Source organism: Trachemys scripta, chromosome 17 (assembly GCF_013100865.1).
Source record: "Trachemys scripta elegans isolate TJP31775 chromosome 17, CAS_Tse_1.0, whole genome shotgun sequence".
In the NCBI taxonomy this organism is placed as follows: Eukaryota; Metazoa; Chordata; order Testudines; family Emydidae; genus Trachemys; species Trachemys scripta.
The window spans coordinates 6,208,308-6,230,239 of NC_048314.1; the positions used below are offsets into that span (position 1 = coordinate 6,208,308).

Consider the following 21,932-nt stretch of genomic DNA (forward strand, 5'->3'; position numbering starts at 1 on the left):
ATACTCCTACCTAGTCATTTGTCCAATCTTCCACTTCTTGTAAGCTTCTTTTTTGTGTTTGTGTTGTGTGCAAGGATTTCACTGTTAAGCCAGGCTGGTCGCCTGCCATATATACTATTCTTTCTGCACATTAGGATGGTTTTGTTCCTGCAACCTCAATAAAGATTCTTTAAAATACAGCCAGCTCTCCTGGACTCCTTTCCCTGTCATGTTGTTCTCCCAGGGGATCCTGCCCATCAGCAGAAAAGTCTCCTTTTCTGAAGTCCAGAGTCCATATTCTGCTGCTCTCCTTTCTTCCTTGTGTCAGGATCCTGAACTTGACCATCTCATGGTCACTGCCTCCCAGGTTCCCATCCACTTTCACTTCCCCTACTAATTTTTCCGTTTGTGAGCAGCTGGTCAAGAAGAGCTCTGCCCCTAGTTGTTTCCTCCAGCACTTGCACCAGAAAATTGTCCCCTACAATTTCCAAAAACTTCCTGGATTGTCTGTGCATTGCTGTATTGCTCTCCCAGCAGATATCGGGGTGATTGAAGTCCCCCATGAAAACCAGGGCCTGTGATCTAGTAACTTCTGTTAGTTGCCTGAAGAAGAAGCATCCTCTCTCTGTTCTGTCTTTAATTTACATTGTCATCTTTTTATAACCTGAAGACATCTGCCAGTAAGATTCACAGATCTTTTTAACACTGGGGGGGGAGGAAGGTGCATCGCCACAGAACTGTGCATCTTCAGACAACACACTGGGCACACCTTAACAATGTACGTGGGATCACTTTTTAAAAAGAAATTAACAAAACAATAAGCCCTTTATTTAAGTTTTATAGGAAGGGTTAGATTTTTATGGATAAATGTTAATCACCGTGCACACACAAACTGACAAAAAAAAATCCATTGATGGAAATTTACATATAGGCAAAGTAATAAAAATGCTGCTGGAGAAATTTTTAGAGTAAAATCCAGTGACTTTCCAATTAAAATAGTTAGTTACAAATGGACAAGCAACTAGTTACAGCTGTAACTGGAGTGTGCACAGCAATACCTAGCAGAAACACAGACCGCAGTGCTACACTAGGTTTGTGGTAGAATGTTACTTCAACTATGTACTTAGTTACTGACCAGAATGAACTGCCTCCAAGGTTAATTCTAGTTATATTGTAACACAGTCCTTCCATTTAACTTCCTTAGGATTCATCTGTGTGCTCTGTGAAGCTCTATCTCCCTCCCTTGGCGCTTACACATCTTGCTGAGGTTTTAAATGATTTTTCTGTCTTGGCCAGGATATGACTTTCCACTTCAGCTACAAGAACGTGCCGCTGCTGTTTTCTGGACTGGTGATCAATACACCTGGAGGTTAGTAAAGCTATTTTAGCAAAGCGGCTGACTTGTTGCTCACCCCAGGCCAAACCAAAGGCTTGCTACTGGTCAGTCTTGTCTGAATGACCCCACCCCATGAGGTCATAGGTTCCTAGAGTGTCCAGGGCAAGATGGTTAACAGGTTGGAAATTGGGGCACAGAGGCTGAAGGTGATGGGATGACTTCCGTGTCACTATTTGAGTGTTGCACAAGCCTTAGCAAATGTGGTTGAGAGTTTCGCTTTATGGGGTTGGACATCGCACTCCCTGTGGCCGGTGCGGTGGGAGCTGTTTGTTGGATTGTTAGGTGCTTTTCTCTGTGTGCTTGAAGCAGATGGCTCATCCTGTGCAGAGACCGTAACCTTGTTCTGTCCTTTCCTGTCTATCAGAAATGGCTGGTGCTTTTGTCGCAGTATTCTTCCTAGCCATGTTTTATGAGGGCCTCAAAATAGCCCGGGAGAGTCTGCTCCGTAAATCACAGGTCAGCATTCGCTACAACTCCATGCCTGTCCCGGGACCAAATGGCACCACTTTGATGGAGACGCACAAAACAGTTGGGTAAGAATTCACTTTCCTTCTAACACAAACCCTGCTCATCTCAGCAGAAAACACGAAGACTGAAACATAGCAAATTCTAGGCAGCTCAAATAGTTTTACTGCAGAAGACTAACTTCATGCTTGTACACGCTTCATCCTGAAGGAGCCTAAAGAATGAACTATAAATACAGGAACCTGCAGCTCCCTTTTTTTGGAGGGAAGGGAATGCAACAGCTACTCTGCATCAGCCACATGAGGCCCTTTTTACGAAATAAAAGCAGGGGAAGCTCGTAGGGAGGTGTGCTGTTTCCACATTTTAATTTGGCCAGGACACTAGACTCTGCCTAATCTTACATAAAGCACCAAAGGATCTTTCTGTGCCCACAAGTGGTCAAGGCCTCTGTTTGCAGACAAGCTGCCCTGTGTGGCTGGCAATGAGGGCCAGGTAGTAAAATGAGCTGGAATGATTTTGACCCTCAAACCTTAGCAGCTGTGATCACTCTGTGAACCTCATTATTCCTTATCCAGGAATAACTGGTTTTATTACAAAGCACCCAACTTCATGGAGGACATTCTAGTCATCTGTGACAAATACACATGACAGGAGATCTCTGCCCTTTACTATCCCATCTCTCTTGGTGTTTGATGGCCACCTTCAAAAAGATCTCAAAAAACCTAAGTGATTGGGCAACAAAATGGCAAATGAAATTTAATGTGGATAAATGTAAAGTAATCCCAAATATACATACAATATGATGGGGGGCTAATTTAGCTACAGCTAATCAGGAAAAAGATCTTGGAGTCATCGTGGATAGTTCTCTGAAGACATCCACACAGTGTGCAGTGGCAGTCAAAAAGTCAACAGGATGTTAGGAATTATTAAAAAAAGAATAGAGAATAAGGCGGAGAATATTTTATTGCCCTTACATAAATCCATGGTGCACCCACATCTTGAATACTGCGTACAGATGTGATCTCATCTCAAAAAAGATATACTGGCATTAGAAAAGGTTCAGAGAAAGGCAACTAAAATGATTAGGGGTTTGGAACGGGTCCCGTATGAGGAGAGATTAAAGAGGCTAGGACTTTTCAGCTTGGAAAAGAGGAGACTAAGGGGGGCTATGATAAAGGTATATAAAATCATGAGTGGTGTGGAGAAAGTGGATAAGAAAAAAGTTATTTACTTGCTCCCATAATATAAGAACTAGGGGCCACCAAATGAAATTAATGGGCAGCAGGTTTAAAACAAATAAAAGGAAGTTCTTCACACAGCACACAGACAACCTGTGGAACTCCTTGCCGGAGGAGGTTGTGAAGGCTAGGACTATAACCGGGTTTAAAAGAGAACTGGATAAATTCATGGAGGTTAAGTCCATTAATGGCTATTAGCCAGGATGGGTGAGGAATGGTGTCTCTAGTCTCTGTTTGTCAGAGGGTGGAGATGGATGGCAGGAGAGAGATCACTTGATCATTACCTGTTAGGTTCACTCCCTCTGGGGCACCTGGCATTGGTCACTGTCGGTAGGCAGGATACTGGGGTGGTTGGACCTATGGTCTGACACAGTACGGCCAGGCTTATGTTATGTAATTTGGCATTCCCAGCCCATGGGTTATTTTCTGTCTGCGGGGACCCTGCATTTCCCATCCTGTGACTCTTGTTCACTGACTGGTCATATTTTTCTGATTCCTCAGACAACAGATGCTGAGCTTCCCTCATCTCCTGCAGACAGTGCTGCACATCATACAAGTGGTGGTCAGTTACTTCCTCATGCTGATCTTCATGACCTACAATGCATACCTCTGCATAGCTGTGGCAGCAGGCGCAGGCACTGGCTACTTCCTCTTCAGCTGGAAAAAGGCAGTTGTTGTGGATATCACGGAGCACTGCCATTAATGCTGGACACAGAGCGAGAGCCTCTCTCTGCCCCTTCACTCGCTCTAACTGCAGTCACCAAGAGGATGAGGATCATTCCCCGGCTGACTGAGACGCAAGATACACCATGAAAATCAGTGTATGTTTTACCACCAACGTCCTAGTCAGGACAATGCCTGGGCAGCTCACAGGGATTCCTGGTGTTGGAGATTTCCCACCAAGCAGCCTGGCACCCATGCTAGATGGACCAGCTCTTGAGGTCACACCAGAGCCACCCTTGACCACGATTTATGTTGTATTTGTAGATTTTCCCTGATTGAAATTACGTAGCAAGTAGATATTTACAAGATTATTGAACTGTCCCTTTAAAGCATTTTATTTTTAAAGAATAAATGCTCAGATCTGGGGGTTTTATGAATGGTTGATAAAGGAGCCAGTATGAGACAATGGCTATTTTAATTTTCTAAAAAATTCTGTACTTAATGCCTGGGGGAGGGAGGCGGGGATGTGACTGATCTCTGGGCCAGCAAAACCCTCTGGGACAGTTTGTAGAAACTTCTGTCCACAAAATTAGAGTGCTGCTGGTAAATCACCAGAGGCCTAGTGGGCTCAGGTCTGCTCCGAGAAGCGTGCACCATTCTTATTAACTCCAGTGGGCATATTGTATCTGGGCCAGACTTGGGGCCGCTTTCAAGTCTGTTTAATGTTGCTGGTTTTCTGCTGTATTCTTGTTCTGCTCAGCTCTGAACAGCAGGAACATTTCAAACTGGCCACTTCGGCTTACTGATCATGCAATTGCATTTTTAAGTAGCAGAAAGAGACTTTAAATAAACCATTGAAGCCCTGTTGATTTCATCTCGATTTTGCAGTCATGTACTGTTAGACTCAGATTTGTCATTCAATGCAAATTGTCAGCAGCTGGCTCTATTGTTCTGACTGTTTACAATATTGTGATTTTTTCTTTTTTCTTTCCGGTTAAACCAAGTGACACGAAGAAAGCTATTAAAGAGTGACATTTCTGTAGAGGATATTCCTTGGCTGGGCTGGCAGGTAAAGAACCAAACTTGTGTAGGGAGGATATAGCAGCCTTAAAACTTGCTCCTCTTAGATGAGGGTTGGGGGATAAGAGACTGTAGGGTCAGTAAAAGGAGTTCCAACCCTGAGGACTCTTCTTTATCGTAATCACCAAACTGGAACTTCTCAAAATGGCTGTGCTGGAGCAACCACTTCCAATGTCAGAGCTGGGCAGCAGCCACTGGAGAGCTTCCCACCCTCCAGCCAGGCCCCTCGTGCTAGGAGCCCAATAGATCTCACGAACAAGGCAGGGTTCAGGTCCTTCTGTGAGATCCCTGTGGGCAGCAGGGTTGATTCAATAGTTGGTGGTTTTCCCTCTGAGTCACAGCTAAACTGTGGAACTAGGGAATTCTGTGTTGCTAAGGTGCTAGAGATGAGATGTAAAGCTGAGTTCCTGACCGCTTTTTTTAAAGATTTCTTGGTTTTCTGGGTAGGAGGTGGGCTGTTAGCTGAGTGTGCTGGCCTGATTCTGATGGGAGAAATGCTGTTCTGCCTCCTTAAATCCCCTTGCAGCTTAACTGGTTATTTTACACCACATCTCCTGTCCTAAGCAGCTGTGTGGTGTGAAATGACTGCTCGGGTTCTTGATGTGATCTCTGTATATTGTTGATAAGGAAGACTCCTGGCTCCATTCTTCCATGCCTGGCAGTGCAGGTTCTTCCCTTTACAATCCTGGTGTTTTCCAGACCCAAATAAATATCTAAGGTGATGTGGAAGGAGTGGCTTCCTGAGGAGTAACTAATGTACAGTGAAAACTAGGTAGGGTACAATAGTGTAGCAAAGTTCCAGCCAGACTGATGTCCTCTCTCCAGCAGTGGCCTGTACCAGCTGCATCATGGAAGGAAAAAGCCTCCTAATGTACTTCAAACAATTCTCTCCTGTCATAGCACTTAGCGCCGCCCCCCCCCTCAACTCCCTTTCTGCCTCCTAGCTGTTAATGGCTCCATGCCCTGAAGTTTAAGTAACTTCACTAGAGGGGTTGGCACTGGTTCAAGTGCATGAAGTATATTCTGATGCTAGTCAGCCCAAGGCTGGGAGAGGAAGAGAGGGGCACATCGGTAACAAGTACAATTCAAAACTACTCTTCCCCATCCCCCATACATGAATTGTGCCTCTCTACTCGACCCTGGTTGCAGCATGCTTTCTCTGCTTGATGAGACCCTGCTGTCTCACAATGTCCACAGACTTTACTAGCCTGAATCATTGTATTTCATAAGTTTGCTAAGAGTGGCCAGGGCCATGTCTTAGCCTTGAGGCTCACTTAATGAGTGTGCCCCTATTATCTCTGTGGGCTTCTCATGAGCCTTCAGTCCATGGCCAGGTTTTACCCTTTGTGGTTAAATGTAAATTGACAATCTAGTGATGCGTTTATAAAATAAACTGACAGAGCCACATCCCTCACTGGGTTACAGTCTCCACATGGTACATCAGTCCTAACATCCCCGTGTTCCTGGCCCAGGCTGGTTGATTTGCCAACCTCTCTAGAGCACCTTCTAGTAACACCCCTTTTCCTGCCTGGAATCTTTTGCAGGAGTGTTTGAGGCAGACCTGATGCTGACACTAGACTTCTATTGGAGGAAAGCCTCCCTCCAATGACTAATAATTGTTCTTAAACAATACATTTATTTAACAAGCTTAAAGATAATGTATGATGAGCTGTATGCAAGTATGTTGTTTTCAGACTGTGCCTCCTGATTGTGACCTTGGATGAATTAGTGTTCACTCAACTCCTAGGCTCTGAATTCTGTTGCAAATAAACTGTCTTTTGTTGCTTTTTTTTATCTAAGTGCCTTTAGGAAACAATTGGGGGTAGTGCCTTTTAGTTGAGCTATAGCTGGTTCCAGCTGTATCACAGGGTTGGTTACAGGGGACCATGACTTTGTTTTTAAATCCACTGTTCTGGAAACAACGTGTTTGAAATGAAAATAGAGCTCTTCCTGTATATAATTAGTTAATAAAGTAGACTGCATTTTATTGGGGTGGAAGTGTCTTGGAAGCTACCTCCAACATGGAAAAGGTAAAGCTGGGCACTGAGCCAGAGCAGACACCACCAGCCTCCACGAAGAGTAACTACCCAGCTGTAAGTGGCTGATGCAGTCAGCACCTAGACTGCTCAACATGGCCTTATCCCGAGTTCCTTTCCAGCCGACCCACCTTCACAGGACAAGTACACTGCAGAGGCTTTGAGTACCAGGCTTGCTGTGTTTAAGAATGGAGAAAAGAAACAGCATCTGCTGGGGCACTTGAGTACCAATACCAGCCCATGAAAAACAGCCTTCAAAGCTCTTGGGATAGTAGTGCTGGAGCTCACTGATGCATGACCAGCAAGGGTAACTTTTCTGCTCATGTAAGCTTACAAGGGATAGGAAAAGTCAAGGAGAGGAACAGTAGTGAGCAGATTTTGGAGGAGGTTGTGTTTTCTATATACATCCTGCGCAGAGGGGCCATAAACCTACAGTTGTTTCAAGTGGGTGAATAGCAATGCTGGAGAGGAATTTAGTATGATAGATGAGTTTATAACTAGGAGTAGCAGGACAAAACTAAGACAAGGAAAATCTGCCCCTGTGTAGTACTGGTCTCCCTCAAAAAAATGGTGGTTACTCCATCACTTGGGCTACTTGGAACAAGAATGGCCAATGCGTCAAAAACTGGTGGAAAACAACCTTGGACAGAAGGTGATAAAGAGATGTTAACTTAGTCATCCACTCTGAGGGTCCATGTCCTGCCTTCTGTCCCCAGGCTCAGCCAGTAGGGAGTGGAGTGTCAGTCTTGTACACCAAGACTCAGTTCCCTCAGTTTTTGTAACCTAGCTTTCTCTCAGTCATTTACTTGTGTGGCCTGAACTCCATCCCTTTAGCTGACCATGACCTCACTCAGGTACAGGTGCTGGCCATGCAGCCAGTTAACCCTAGCACTGCTAACTTTCATCTCAGATCTGTGTATTTTGCTGATCAGCCTCTGCCAGAAAACAATCTATTTAGGCGTATTTTTTGTCTGTGACATTAAGCTATACAGCTATGATTAGTGGCCTTTGCTCTTTATAGCCAATGCCCCTCAGCACTCTAAAAATCCTCTCCAAATAGCTACAGCCTAGTCACACGGACCGACTTTTAATTATTTACTACTTCCATTGTCCCAGTCAAACTTATTTATCAGAAAGCCCACAAAGTGAGTCGCCTCCCATTTATACGCTTGCACTCTTGGATGTATTTGGAGAGGGAGATTGGATTGGGAAAAGGATTTGAGCCTTTCATCTGTGAGGCACCAGCTCAAATCCACCTCAGCTTGGCAGTAGCTGTCCGAATGCAGCTATGAAATGACTTCTGTGAAATGAGTTGAAGCCTGGTCCATTTCCTGGTAAACCAGCAATCCACATAGCAGCCATCGTACTTGGCTTCCTTCGTGGCACGCTCAGGGGAGGCCAAGGATTTGACAACTTGGGAGTAAACAGGAAGGCAGTTGTGCGAGCGCAGTATCTAGGGAAGTTTGCCCTGCCTCCCCCTGGTGTGCAGAGAAACTGAGGCTTTCACTCAGCTACCCAATCCATAAAAATGTGAGTGACACCTCTGAATTACTCCCCTGGGCTCAAACACCTGCACCACTTGGAGCTGGGTTTTTAAGAACATCAAAAAGATTGCTCCAGGGAGGCAGAGCTTTGCCTCTGTGCAAACACCTATAGGGGCAGTGGCCTCGGTTGATTCCTGTTTTTCTACCCCACAGGAGGCCAACTCTGCTGTTAACATTTTCCATTAATCTTTACCTGCCCCTGTGTGTGTTTTCTGATACGTTAAGAGCCTCTCATTTAAAAAAAAATATTTATTTAAAACAAAGTGGCTGGGCAGAGGGGTTTCTGGAGGTACAGTAACAAGTCAAGTTAAAAACACATCCCACCAGCCTTGGGAAAAGGCAAACACTTTCTCCTATTGAAGCCCAAGACTCATTGGCAGACACAGGCCAGTCCCAGCCAACTCTAGAACTACCCAAACGGCCTTTGAACATCTCTGCCAGCACTGTCTGGGATGAACACCCCATCATGGTCCAATACTCAATTGCCCGTGGAAGGTGGCAGGCCATCAAATCTCTAGAATTCAAAACTTCCAAACTGGGAGGAACGGTTGTTGGGTTTGGGCTGAGGTTTGTAACCAATTCGGTCATTTATCATTTGTTCTCGACTCTTGTGGTCATTGCTCAGACCAATAGCTCCTTCTCCATCACCGGCTCCCACTTCATCCACATCTTCACGCTGCTTCTTACAACTCTGGGGGGTGGGGGGGAAAAGTGATCAACTAAAAATAAGGACAATGGAAAACTAGAGAAACTCTTCAATGGATGGAATGTTAGCACTGTCAAGGAGATGTCCATTTCAGCTCTGACAACTGACCACAGGGAGAGCCTTCAAACTGTGAAGGTATGAAAAATGTTAGGTAAGCTGATTTCATTACAGAGAAACTGCTTACAGACTGAACAAGTTCATTGGATGTTTTTGGATAGCCGTAACGATGAAAATTAGGGCTGTCAAGCAATTAAAAAAATTAATTGTGATTAATTATATTAACACATATATTATGTGTTAATAATAGAATAGCATTTATTTAAATATTTTTGGATGTTTTTTACATTTTCATATATTGATTTCAATTACAACACAGAATACAAAGTATAGTGCTCACTTTATATTTATTTTTGATTACAAGTATTTTCACTGTAAGAGAAATAGTATTTTTCAATTCACCTAATACAAGTACTGTAGTGCAATCTCTTTATCAAAGTTGAAAATGTACAATTATGTACAAAAAAAATCTGCATTCAAAAGTAAAACTATGTAAAATTTTGGAGCCTGCCAGTCCACTCAGTCCTTTTTGTTCAGCTAATTGCTCAAACAAGTTTTTTTACATTTGCAGGAAATAACGCTGCCCACGTCTTGTTTACAATGTTATCTGAAAGTGAGAACAAGCGTTCTCATGACACTGTTGTAGCCGATATCACAAGATATTTATGTGCCAGATGCGCTAAAGATTCATAGGTCTCTTCATGCTTTAACTACCATTCAAGGGGACATGCGTCCATGCTGATAATGGGTTCTGCTTGATAACAATCCAAAGCAGTGTGGACCGACACTTGTTCATTTTCATAATCTGAGAAAGATGCCACTAGCAGAAAGTTGATTTTCTTTTTTGGTTATTCGGGTTGTGTAGGCGCCACATCGGAGAGTTGCTCTTTTAAGACTTCTGAAAACAAGTGCCACACCTCGTCCCTCTCAGATTTTGGAAGGCACTTCAGATTCTTAAACTTTGGGTTGAGTGCTGTAGCTATCTTTAGAAATGTCACATTGGTACCTTCTTTGCTTTTTGTCAAATCTGCTGTGAAAGTGTTCTTAAAATGAACATGTGCTGGATCATCATCCAAGACTCCTATAACATGAAATATATGGCAGAATGCGGATAAAACAGAGCCGACGACAATTGTAATTCTCCCCCAAGGAGTTCAGTCACAAATTTAATTAACACATTTTTTTTAACAAGCGTCATCAGCATGGAAGCATGTCCTCTGGAGTGGTGGCCGAAGCATGAAGGGACATACGGATGTTTAGCATATCTGGTACGCAAATATCTTGCAATGCCAGCTACAAAAGTGCAATGCAAATGCCTGTTCTCACTTTCTAGTAACATTGTAAATAAGAAGAGGGCAGCATTATCTCCTGTAGATGTAAACACACTTGTTTGTCTTAGTGATTGGCTGAACAAGAAGTAGGACCTGTAGGCTCTGAAGTTTTACAGTTTTGTTTTTGAGTGCAGTTATGTAACAAAAAAATATGTACATTTGTAAGTTGCACTTTCAAAACAAAGAGATTGCACTACAGTATTTTTGTATGAGGTGAATTGAAAAATACTATTTATGATTTTTACAATGCAAATATTTGTAATAAAAATATACACTTTGATTTCAATTACAACACAATATATATGAAAATGTAGAAAATCAAAAATATTGAATATATTTAAATTGGTATTCTATTGTTTAACAGTGCAATTAAAACTGATTAATTTTTAATCGCAATTAATTTGAGTTAATCGCGTGAGTTAACTGTGATTGACAGCCCTAATGAAAATATGTTGTCCCATAAGTGTTAATACACGAGTCACAGAATTAAGACATCTCACACCCCGCATGTATACAAATGGCTATCAATTAATAGGGGTGATGCTACAGTCACACAGGTGCATGGCAGTGCACTGCAAGTTAAGGATTTCCACTTCATATGACTAAATTCAGTGCCTTGCATGGTGACAGGTTTCAAAGTGGTAGTTGTGAAGTACTCCTCGTTCTTTTTGCGGATCCAGACTAACACGGCGACCACTCTGAAACCTGCAAGTTAAGGGAAGTCTTGCTCAGGATGCGTTTAGAGATAAAGTGAATGGAGGTCCCACAATTAGGGTCCCAAGAAAGCAAGTTCCAACATCAGAGTTCTCCATTGAGAATGACAGGCCCCAGAGGTACTAATTTAGGGACTGTCAAATCAAGACTCCCAGCTTCACTTGACTACTGAGAAGAGGAGAGAAGCAGATGTCTAAGATACACAACAGCCAACTTGAACTGCACCCAGACGTTAGCTGGAGGCTGCAGAGACTGTAGAGCAGAGAAGTAAGATGCTCGGTACATGAACCATCACTAAATGAAAAGGCTGCTGCTCTGCACTAGCTGAAATTTTCTATTGGTTTTTGTACATGCTCGTACACTGCTGCAGAGTGAGGTTCTATTCTCAGACAAGCCCCGTTATGCACAAGTCCGAATTACCAGGGTTCAATCACCTGGTTTCCATACAGGAGTGTCTCCAGAAGGTTTACTCTCACCTCAAGATCCTTTCTAATGCTCTCAAACTCTTCTATATCATCTAGTTTCAGCTCCAGGCGGGTTGGTTTCCGACGCAGCATTTCGAATGCTTCTCAGACAAACTGGTTCCTGTTTGAATTTTTAATAGAGGGTCAGCAGAACCTGGCTATCTTGCACTAGTACAATGGTGGGCAAACTTTTTGACCCGAGGACCACATCTGGGTTAGGGTGACCAGATGTCCCGATTTTATAGGGACAGTCCCAATTTGTGGATCTTTTTCTTATATAGGCTCCTATTACTCCCCACCCCGTCCCGATTTTTCACACTTGGTATCTGGTCACCCTAATCTGGGTATAGAAATTGTATGGCGGGCCATGAATGTTCACAACATTGGGGTTGGGGTGTACAAGGGGGTGAGGGCTCTAGCTGGGGGTGCGGGCTCTGGGGTGGGGCTGTGGATGAGGGCTTTGGGTGTAGATAGGTACTCTGGGGTGGGACCAAGGGGTTTGGAGAGCAGGAGGGGGATCAGGGCTGGGGCAGGAGAGGGTGGCTCTGGCATGCAGGCTTGGGGCAGCACTTACCTTAAGCGGCTCCCGGAAGCAGCGGCATGTCCCCCCTCCAGCTCCTACACAGAAGCGTGGCCAGGTGGCTCTGCTGTGTGCTGCCTTGTCCACAGGTGCCGCCCCTGCAACTCTCATTGGCTATGGTTCATAGCCAATATGAGCTGCAGGGGCAGCATTTGGGCTGGGGGCAGCATGCAGAGCAGAGCCTCCTAGCTGCCCCTACGCGTAGAAGCCAGAGGGGGAACATGCCGCTGCTTTTGGGAGCCATGCAGAGCAGCTCCCGACCCTGTGCCCCAGCTGGAGTGGGGCAAGCCCCAGACCTCGTTCCACAGTGGGAGCTCAAGGGCCGGATTAAAAGGACTGGCAGACCAGATGCGGCTCACGGGCCGTAGTTTGCCCAACCCTGCACTAGTACAAGGGAGAACCAGACAAATGTCTGAACGTTGTAAATTAGCCAGTGACTAAGTATACTGTAGCACAGACTACTTGGCTTGTTACTCTGAAAACTGCAGTTTAGTTTTAATTAGCTAGAATGCTCCACAGCGTGACAACAAGGGCCTGCTGGCTACTGCTGCAAGGAAGGGGAGGTCTCAGAACAGGGCCTGGCCGCCTCTGATGGAATGGTGTGTGCATTGGGCAAGTAGATTAACTCCCTCCTGCTGCAATTGACCAGTTATCATTTGCAATCCCTAGTAACTAGAAGTTGCACTCAGGCCAGGCCCACGTGCTGGGTATTGCGCACAGAATGGCCCCTGCCCGGACAGTTTACAATGGCACCAGTGGGTGAGGGCGGGGAGGGGCTTGCAGCCCTGGGCATAGGGATCCCCAGCCCTTTGTCTACAGAGGACCCCAACGGGTCCTACACTCCCTCACTCCTCCCCGGCCCCAGGAGACCCCCAGACCCCTGCCACCCCAAACGCCCCGGCCCCCAGCACTCACCGCCGGCCGCACCCGCCCTGGCCCGGCCCCGCCAAAAGCAAACGGGCCCCTAATCCGACCGGCCCTGCCGCCCCGTGGGACCACACCTCCCGGCATGCCCCGCGCCACGTTCCGGGCCGGCCAGCCCCTCCCTCCATGCCCATGTAACCCGGAAGCACACGCACACTCCCCTCCACCCTGTGACCCGGAAGTGGATGTGAGGCCCGGCCCGGCCCGACGCACAGGTCTCCCTCCCTTCTTGAGCAGCATGGCTTCCTCGCGGGCCTCCGCGATGCGTGTCGCCCCGGGGCGGGCACCGCTTCCTCAGCCGGGCCCGGCTCCATCCCCGCGGGTAGGGTCTTGCTCGGGGCGCTCCGAGGGCGTCGGGGGGCCGTTGCGCACCTTCCCGCCTGTGTCGCTCCGGAGGCCGCAGCGCTGAGGTGCCCGCCCCCCGAGCACGGGGCCGTGCCTGGTGTGCGGTGTTGTGGGGAGAAGCCCCTCCCGAGCCTTACGTGTGGTCGGAGGCCAGGCTCTGGGAGAGCCGCAGGGGCCGCCCATAACGTGGGGGAGATGGGCGCGTCTGATGCCGGGGAAGGGGCTATAATGTAGCTTTTGGCGGGGAGGCTGAGAGGGTGTCTGGGCTAGGCAGGAGCAGGGAGCTCCGGTGCACCACAGGGCCAAGGCAGAGAGCAAGGGTGTGTGCTGGGCGCCTTGGGGCAAAGTTAAGGTAATTAACTGCTTTTCCTGGTTTTCAAAAGTCTGAGTTTTGATGAATCTCATGTTTGGTAGGAAAGCAGATTGAACTGGGCAACCATAACTCTGTGTGAACGAAGTTCTTTGGCAGTGAATGTATTACTTTTTTTAGGGTTACCATATTTGAGGTGTCAAAAAAGAGGATGCTCAAGGGGGGGGGTAGCCCCGCTGTCTAGCCACTCCCTCCCACCTCCTGCCCCCTGACTGCCCCCCCAGAACCTCCAACCCCCCCCGCTCCTTGTCCCCTGATTGCGCCCTCCTGGGACCCCTGCCCCTAACCACCCCCTGGGACCCCACCCCCTATGTAAGCCTCCCTTATCTTTGTTCCCGACTGCCCCCTCCTGAGACCCCCCCCACCCTAACTGCCCCCCTAGGACCCCACTCCCTACCTGTCCCTGACTGTTCTGACTCCTATCCACACCCCCGCCCTCGCCAGATCCCTGCGACTCCCGTGCCTATGTAACCGCTGCCTGTCCCCTGAGTGCCCCCCCAACCCATCTAACCCTCCCTGTCCCCTGACTTCCCCAATCCCTCTCCACACCCCTGCCAGGCCCCCCCCAGAACCCCCTGACCTATCCAACCCTCTCCCTGTCCCCTGACTGCCCCGATCCCTCTCCACACCCCTGCCCCCTGACAGGCCCCCCCAGAATCCCTGCCCCATCCAACCCCCCTGTTCTGGCTGTGCCTGCTCCCCTGAGCGCGCAGCCGCTCCGCTTCTCAGCCCCCCTCCCCCCAGACTTGCCTCGAATCAGCTGTCTGCGCAGCAAGCCTGGGAGGGAGGGGGCGAGAAGCGGAGCAGCATGGCTGTGCGCTCAAGGCAGCAGGCAAAGGCGAAACGGAAATGAGCTGGGGCGGGGAGCAGTTCCCCTGCGCCCCCCGTTACCTGCTGCGGGCAGCCCTCCCCTTCTTCCTCCCTCCCTCCCAGGCTTTCCGCGCAAAAGTCTGGGAGGGAGGGGGGTGGAGGGGAAAAGCGACGCACCCGGGGGAGGAGGCAGGGCCTGGGATTTGGGGAAGGGGTTGGAATGGGGGCGGGGAAGGGGCGGAGCGGGATGGGGGGCCCGAGCACCCAGCGGCGCTGGCTAAAGTCGGTGCCTATGCCCCACGCAGCGCTGCTGGCGTGCTGAAGCTGCAGGGAGGGGGGGAAGCGGGGGAGGAGCTTTTGCTGCTGGAGAGGCCCCAAGTGAGCGGCTCAATCTGGCGCGGCTGCCCTGTCAGCTGCTTTTGGGTCTTTAAATAGCCGTCCGGGGGGAAATCCCAGACATTTTTAGCTTTTTACAAATTCCCCCTGGACGCTATTTAAAGACCTAAAAGCCGGACATGTCCGGGGAAACCTGGACATATGGTAACCCTAACTTTTTTGAACATAAAGAGAAATGTTGGTGTTCGAGTAAGGGTATGTCTACACTGCCCACATTACAGCGTGACGGCGGCAGAACTGTGACATGCGCAGTGTAGTCATGCTTTATTGCCAGGGGAGAACTCTTCCAGTGATTTAAAAAAAAAAAAAAACCAAACAAGCAGTGGTCGCTTTATGCTCCCAGCGATAAAGCACTGTCTATACTGGTGCTTTTCAGCACTAAAACTTTTGTCACTCAGAGGGGTGTTGTTTTTTTCACAACAAAAAAAAATGAACTACAGAAGTTTTAGCACTGAAAGTGGCAGTGTAGACACAGCCTTAGTGATCATTTTGGAAGTAGTAGTTATTTAGGTTGGTAGTTGGGACACTACTGTGGCTAGGTAACAATGATAATACCTAGATATTTTCATCAGTAGATCTCAAAACACTTTATCCTCATTGTACAGATGGGGAAACGGAAGGATAAAGAGTTGTAGTGACTTAAAGCTTGTCTACACCGTGAAGTTGTCGACAAAACTTCTGTCTTTCACAAGTACTTAAAAAAGCTTCCCCCCACCCCCCCGAAAGACAAAAGTTTTGTCGATGCAAGTGGCAGTGTGAACGTGGCTTTGTTGACAAAGCTAATGCCGCTTGCGGGGCTGGAAGTATTTTGTCAGCAAAAGTGCCGACAAAGTACCAAAAAACAGCATTTACACACACTGACTTTTAGCGACAAACAAGCCTTGTTGCTAAAAGCTGCGTGGTGTAGACAAGCCCTTGGAAGGGGTTCTACATATCCATCTTCAGCATAGGAGGTTCAGAGAGGTGTATGGAGAGGCCAGTTGAGCTCACTGTGATGTATTCCTGTGAAGAGGAATGCCCCATGGAGATGTATAGAGCCTGAAACAATAGCTCTGAGATGTGTAACTGCTCTGTTCATCTGAAGCCTGGTCTACACTAGGGCATTAAGTCAGTATAACTACGTTGCTCAAGGGTGTGAAAAATCCACTAACTAGGGAAAATGTCAAGTAACTGGGACCATTTAGGGCACTCTTAGTCCAGAATAAGAGCATCTAAACATGGAGTTGTACCCAAAGATGTTATGAAATCATTGGAAATGGATCTTTTACATAGGGAATAGAATATTATATCCCGATGTGTAGAAAGAATAGTAAATATGGCAGGCGACCAGCTTGGTTTAACAGTGAAATCCTTGCTGATCTTAAACGCAAAAAAGAAGCTTACAAGAAGTGGAAGATTGGATAAATGACCAGGGAGGAGTATAAAAATATTGCTCAGACATGCAGGAGTGAAATCAGGAAGGCCAAATCACACTTGGAGTTGCAGTTAGCAAGAGATGTTAAGAGTAACAAGAAGGGTTTCTTCAGGTATGTTGGCAACAAGAAGAAAGTCAAGGAAAGTGTGGGCCCCTTACTGAATGAGGGACACAACCTAGTGACAGAGGATGTGGAAAAAGCTAATGTACTCAATGCTTTTTTTGCCCCTGTCTCCACAAACAAGGTCAGCTCCCAGACTGCTGCACTGGGCAGCACAGTATGGGGAGGAGGTGACCAGCCCTCTGTGGAGAAAGAAGTTCGGGACTATTTAGAAAAACTGGACAAGCACAAGTCCATGGGGCCAGATGCGCTGCATCCGAGGGTGCTAAAGGAGTTGGTGGGTGAGATTGCAGAGCCATTAGCCATTATTTTTGAAAACTCATGGCGATCGGGGGAGGTCCCAGATGACTGGAAAAAGGATACTGTAGTGCCCATCTTTAAAAGAAGGGAAGAAGGAGGATCGGGGAACTACAGGCCAGTCAGCCTCACCTCAGTCCCTGGAAAAATCATGGAGCAGGAATCAATTCTGAAGCACTTAGAGCAGAGGAAAGTGATCAGGAACAGTCAGCATGGATTCACCAAGGGCAAGTCATGGCTGACTAACCTAATTGCCTTCTATGATGAGATAACTGGCTCTGTGGATGAGGGAAAAGCAGTGGATGTGTTATTCCTTGACTTTAGCAAAGCATTTGATACGGTCTCCCACAGTATTCTTGTCAGCAAGTAAAAGAAGTATGGGCTGGATGAATGGGCTATAAGATGGATAGAAAGCTGGCTAGATCGTCGGACTCAACGGGTAGTGATCAATGGCTCCATGTCTAGTTGGCAGCCAGTTTCAAGCGGAATGCCCCAAGGGTCGGTCCTGGGACCGGTTTTGTTCAATATCTTCATTAATGATCTGGAGGATGGTGTGGACTGCACTCTCAGCAAGTTTGCAGATGACACTAAACTGGGAGGAGGGTAGGGATAGGATACAGAGGGACCTAGACAAATTAGAGGATTGGGCCAAAAGAAACCTGATGAGGTTCAACAAGGACAAGTGCAGAGTCCTGCACTTAGGACGGAAGAATCCCATTCACTGTTACAGACTAGGGACCGAATGGCTAGGCAGCAGTTCTGCAGTAAAGGGGTTACAGTGGATGAGAAGCTGGAGATGAGTCAACAGTGTGCCCTTGTTGCCAAGAAGGCTAACAGCATTTTGGGCTGTATAAGTAGGGGCATTGCCAACAGATCGAGGGACGTGATCATTCCCCTCTATTCTGCATTGGTGAAGCCTCATCTGGAATACTGTGTCCAGTTTTGGGCCCCACACTACAAGAAGGATGTGGAAAAATTGAAGAGAGTCCAGCGGAGGGCAACAAAAATGATTAGGGGGCTGGAGCACATGACTTATGAGGAGCGGCTGAGGGAACTGGGATTGTTTAGTCTGCAGAAGAGACAAATGAGGGGGGATTTGATAGCTGCTTTCAACTACCTGAAAGGGGGTTCCAAAGAGGATGGATCTAGACTGTTCTCAGTGGTACCAGATGACAGAACAAGGAATAATGGTCTCAAGTTGCATTGGGGGAGGCTTAGGTTATATATTAGGAAAAACTTTTTCACTAGGAGGGTGGTGAAGCCCTGGAATGGGTTACCTAGGGAGGTGGTGGAATCTCCTTTCTTAGAGGGTTTTTAAGGTCTGGCTTGACAAAGCCCTGGCTGGGATGATTTAGTTGGGAATTGGTCCTGCTTTGAGCAGGGGGTTGGACTAGATGACCTTCCATCCCTGATATTCTATGATTCTATAATCTAGTAACAGGTTGGTTTGACCTTTGTTTTTATTTTGGAAAAATGGGGGAGTGTAGGGGGGTAGGGTGTCAGTGAAATGTGTTATAAACGGGAAGGAACTCACTGAATCCCTCAGCTTCACAGCTACGTTTTCCAACAGTTTGTGGTCTTTTTGCTTTTGGAGGTCTTAATAATTTGTAGGGAGTGTAATTTTGTTGTGCATATTAGTTGGACTGAAAAACATTGTCAGTCTTAAAGGTGACCTGCAAATAGTCTTGTACCCTTTTTGCTTCTATCTGATGGATAAAGAAGGGAAGAAAGTGTGGGTTTTTAAAGTTTGTTTTTCCCACTTGTTTTCTACAGGAGAAATTAAGGAAATGTCCATATTAAAAGATTCTGTGATGGAGAACTTGTGAAATGGTGACAATTGTGATCAGAAGGAAGGAGCAGAGGGAAACTTTCCCATAGTTGGGACCCTCCTTTCAGATGATGTTGGGGTATCCTCTTGCACTGAGGTTACCTCTCCGGGGGAGGGAACTCCAGGCGTTAGGAAAAGGCAGGTGCTAGTAAAGGGAGATTCAATCATTAGAAACATAGATAGCAGGGTTTGTGATGACCGGGAGAACCGTATGGTGACTTGCCTGCCTGGTGCGAAGGTTGCGGATCTCTCGAGGCATCTAGATAGACTTGTGTAGTGCTCGGGAGGAGCCTGTGGTTGTGGTACATGTAGGTACCAATGACATAGGGAAGGATAGGAGTGACATTCTGGAGGCCAAATTTAGGCTGCTAGGAAAGAGACTGAAATCCAGGACCTCTATGGTGGCATTCTCAGAAATGCTTCCAGTTCCATGCGCAGGGCCAGGTAGGCAGGCAGAGCTTCAGAGTCTCAATGCATGGATGAGATGATGGTGTAGGGAGGAGGGGTTTAGATTTATTAGGAACTGGGAAACTTTTGGCATGGGGGAACGTATTCAGGAAGGATGGGCTCCACCTAAACCAAAGTGGCTCCAAACTGCTGGCACTTAACATTAAAAAGGTTGCAGAGCAGCTTTTAAATTAAGAGATGGGGGGGAAGCTGATTGCTGCGGAGGAGCAAGTACATCGGACAGAGACTTCTCTTGGAGGAGAGTCTATTGATGGAGATTCTCTAGGTTTTAGTCAGGAGGAGAGGATGGAAGAGTATAAAGAATGGGTCAGATCAGACGAGAAACATTCACATAAAAAAGAATCTGATACATCAGAAAAGGGCAGACAAATAGAGTGACAAGTTTTTTAAGTGATTGTACACAAATGCTGGAAGTCTAAATAATAAGATGTGTGAACTAGAGTGTCTTGTGTTAAAGGAGGATATTGATATAAAGGCATCACAGAAACCTGGTGGAGTGAGGACGATCAATGGGACACAATCATTCTGGGGTTCAAAATATATCGGAAAGACAGAACAGGTCGTGCGGGGCCGGGGAGTGGCACTATATGTGAAAGAATGTAGAATCAAATGAAGTAAAAATCTTAAATGAATCCACATGTTCCATAGAATCTCTATGGATAGTAATTCCATGCTCTAATAAGAATATAACAGTGGGGATCTATTATCAACCACCTCACCAGGACAGTGATAGTGACTATGAAATGCTGAGGGAGATTAGAGAGGCTATCAAAATAAAGAACTCAATAATAGTGGGGGATTTCAATTATCCCCAGATTGACTGGGTACATGTCACCTCAGGACAAAATACAGATACAAAATTTCTTGATACTTTAAATGACAGCTTCTTGGAGCAGCTGTACAGGAACCCACAAGGGGAGAGGCAATTCTCGATTTAGTCCTGAGTGGAGCACAGGATCTGGTCCAAGAGGTAACTATAACAGGAAATAGTGACCATAATATAACATTTAACAATCCTGTGGTGGGAAGAACACCTCAGCAGCCCAACTGTGGCATTTAATTTCAGAAAGGGGAACTATGCAAAAATGAGGAGGTTAGGTAAACAGAAATTAAAAGGTACAGTGACTAGAGTGAAATCCCTGCAAGCTGCATGGACGCTTTTCAAAGACACCATAATAGAGGCCCAACTTAAACGTATACCCCAAATTAAAAAACACAGTAAAAGAACTAAAAAAGAGCCACCGTGGCTTAACAACCATGTAAAAGAAGCAGTGAGAGATAAAAAGGCATCTTTTTACAAGCAGAAGTCAGTTCCTAGTGAGGTAAATAGAAAGGAGCATAAACACTGCCAAATTAAGTGTAAACATGTAATAAGCCAAAAAGGAGTTTGAAGAACAGCTAGCCAAAAACTTAAAAGGTAATAACAAAATGTTTTTTAAGTGTATCAGAAGCAGGAAGCCTGCTAAACAACCAGTGGGGCCCCTGGACGATTGAGATACAAAATGAGCACTTAAAGACGATAAAGTCATTGCAGAGAAACTGAATGAATTCTTTGCTTCAGTCTTCACGGTTGAGGATGTTAGGGAGATTCCCAAACCTGAGCCATCCTTTGTAGGTGACAAATCTGAGGAATTGTCACAGATTGAAGTGTCATTAGAAGAGGGTTTTGGAATTAATTGATAAACTTGACAGTAACAAGTCACCAGGACCAGATGGCATTCACCCAAGAGTTCTGAAAGAACTCAACTCGTGAAATTGCGGAATTATTAACTATGGTAAAACCTATCCTTTAAATCAGCTTCTGTACCCAATGACTGGAAGATAGCTAATGTAACACCAATATTTAAAAAGGGCTCTAGAGGTGATCCCAGCAATTACAGACCGGTAAATCTAACATCAGTACTGGGCAAATTAGTTGAAACAATAGTAAAGAATAAAATTCAGACACCTAGAAGAACATAAATTGTTGGGCAAAAGTCAACATGGTTTCTGTAAAGGGAAATCATGTCTTACTAATCTATTAGTGTTCTTTGAAGGGGTCAACGAACATGTGGACAAGGGGGATCCAGTGGACATAGTGTGCTTACATTTCCAGAAAGCCTTTGACAAGGTCCCTCACCAAAGGCTCTTGCGTAAATTAAGTTGTCAGGGGATAAGAGAACTGGTTAAAAGACAGGGAACAAAGGGTAGGAATAAATGGTAAATTTTCAGAATGGAGAGGGGTAACAAGTGGTGTTCCCCAAGAGTCAGTCCTAGGACCAATCCTATTCAACTTATTCATAAATGATCTGGAGAAAGGGGTAAACAGTGAGGTGGCAAAGTTTGCATATGATACTAAACTGCTCAAGATAGTTAAGACCGAAGCAGACTGTGAAGAACTTCAAAAAGATCTCACAAAACTAAATGATTGGGCAACAAAATGGCAAATGAAATTTACTGTGGATAAATGTAAAGTAATGCACATTGGAAAAAATAACACTAACTATACATAGAATATAATGGGGCTAATTTAGCTACAACTAATCAGGAAAGAGTTCATAGAATCATAGAATATCAGAATTGGAAGGGACCTCAAGAGGTCATCTAGTCCAACCCCCTGCTCAAAGCAAGACCAATTCCCAGCTAAATCATCCCAGCCAGGGCTTTGTCAAGCCGGGCCTTAAAAACCTCCAAGGAAGGAGACTCCACCACCTCCCTAGGTAACGC

General features: G+C 46.2%; 3 protein-coding genes across 3 annotated transcripts in view; 2 read left to right on the forward strand and 1 right to left on the reverse strand.

Annotated features, from left to right (window-relative positions):
* Positions 1 to 533: 533 nt before the first annotated feature.
* Positions 534 to 6,620, forward strand: SLC31A1 (solute carrier family 31 member 1). Its single transcript, XM_034752133.1, has 3 exons — positions 534 to 1,348; positions 1,740 to 1,908; positions 3,580 to 6,620. Exons 1-3 carry the CDS (start codon positions 1,279 to 1,281, stop codon positions 3,779 to 3,781), a joined length of 441 nt encoding a protein of 146 aa, XP_034608024.1. The 5' UTR covers positions 534 to 1,278; the 3' UTR covers positions 3,782 to 6,620.
* A 2,012-nt stretch (positions 6,621 to 8,632) lies between these two features.
* On the reverse strand, positions 8,633 to 13,306 carry CDC26 (cell division cycle 26). The gene is made up of 3 exons (XM_034752134.1): positions 13,169 to 13,306; positions 11,686 to 11,794; positions 8,633 to 9,092 (listed from the first exon to the last, which is right to left on the reverse strand). Exons 2-3 carry the CDS (start codon positions 11,764 to 11,766, stop codon positions 8,916 to 8,918), a joined length of 258 nt encoding a protein of 85 aa, XP_034608025.1. The 5' UTR covers positions 11,767 to 11,794; positions 13,169 to 13,306; the 3' UTR covers positions 8,633 to 8,915.
* Positions 13,307 to 13,339: 33 nt separating this feature from the next.
* Positions 13,340 to 21,932, forward strand: part of PRPF4 (pre-mRNA processing factor 4) — a 30,358-nt gene continuing 21,765 nt past the window's right edge. The window contains exon 1 of the mRNA XM_034752130.1: positions 13,340 to 13,499. Coding sequence (XP_034608021.1) covers positions 13,416 to 13,499 — 84 coding nt within the window. The 5' untranslated portion in view covers positions 13,340 to 13,415. The remainder of the gene's footprint in view (positions 13,500 to 21,932) is intronic.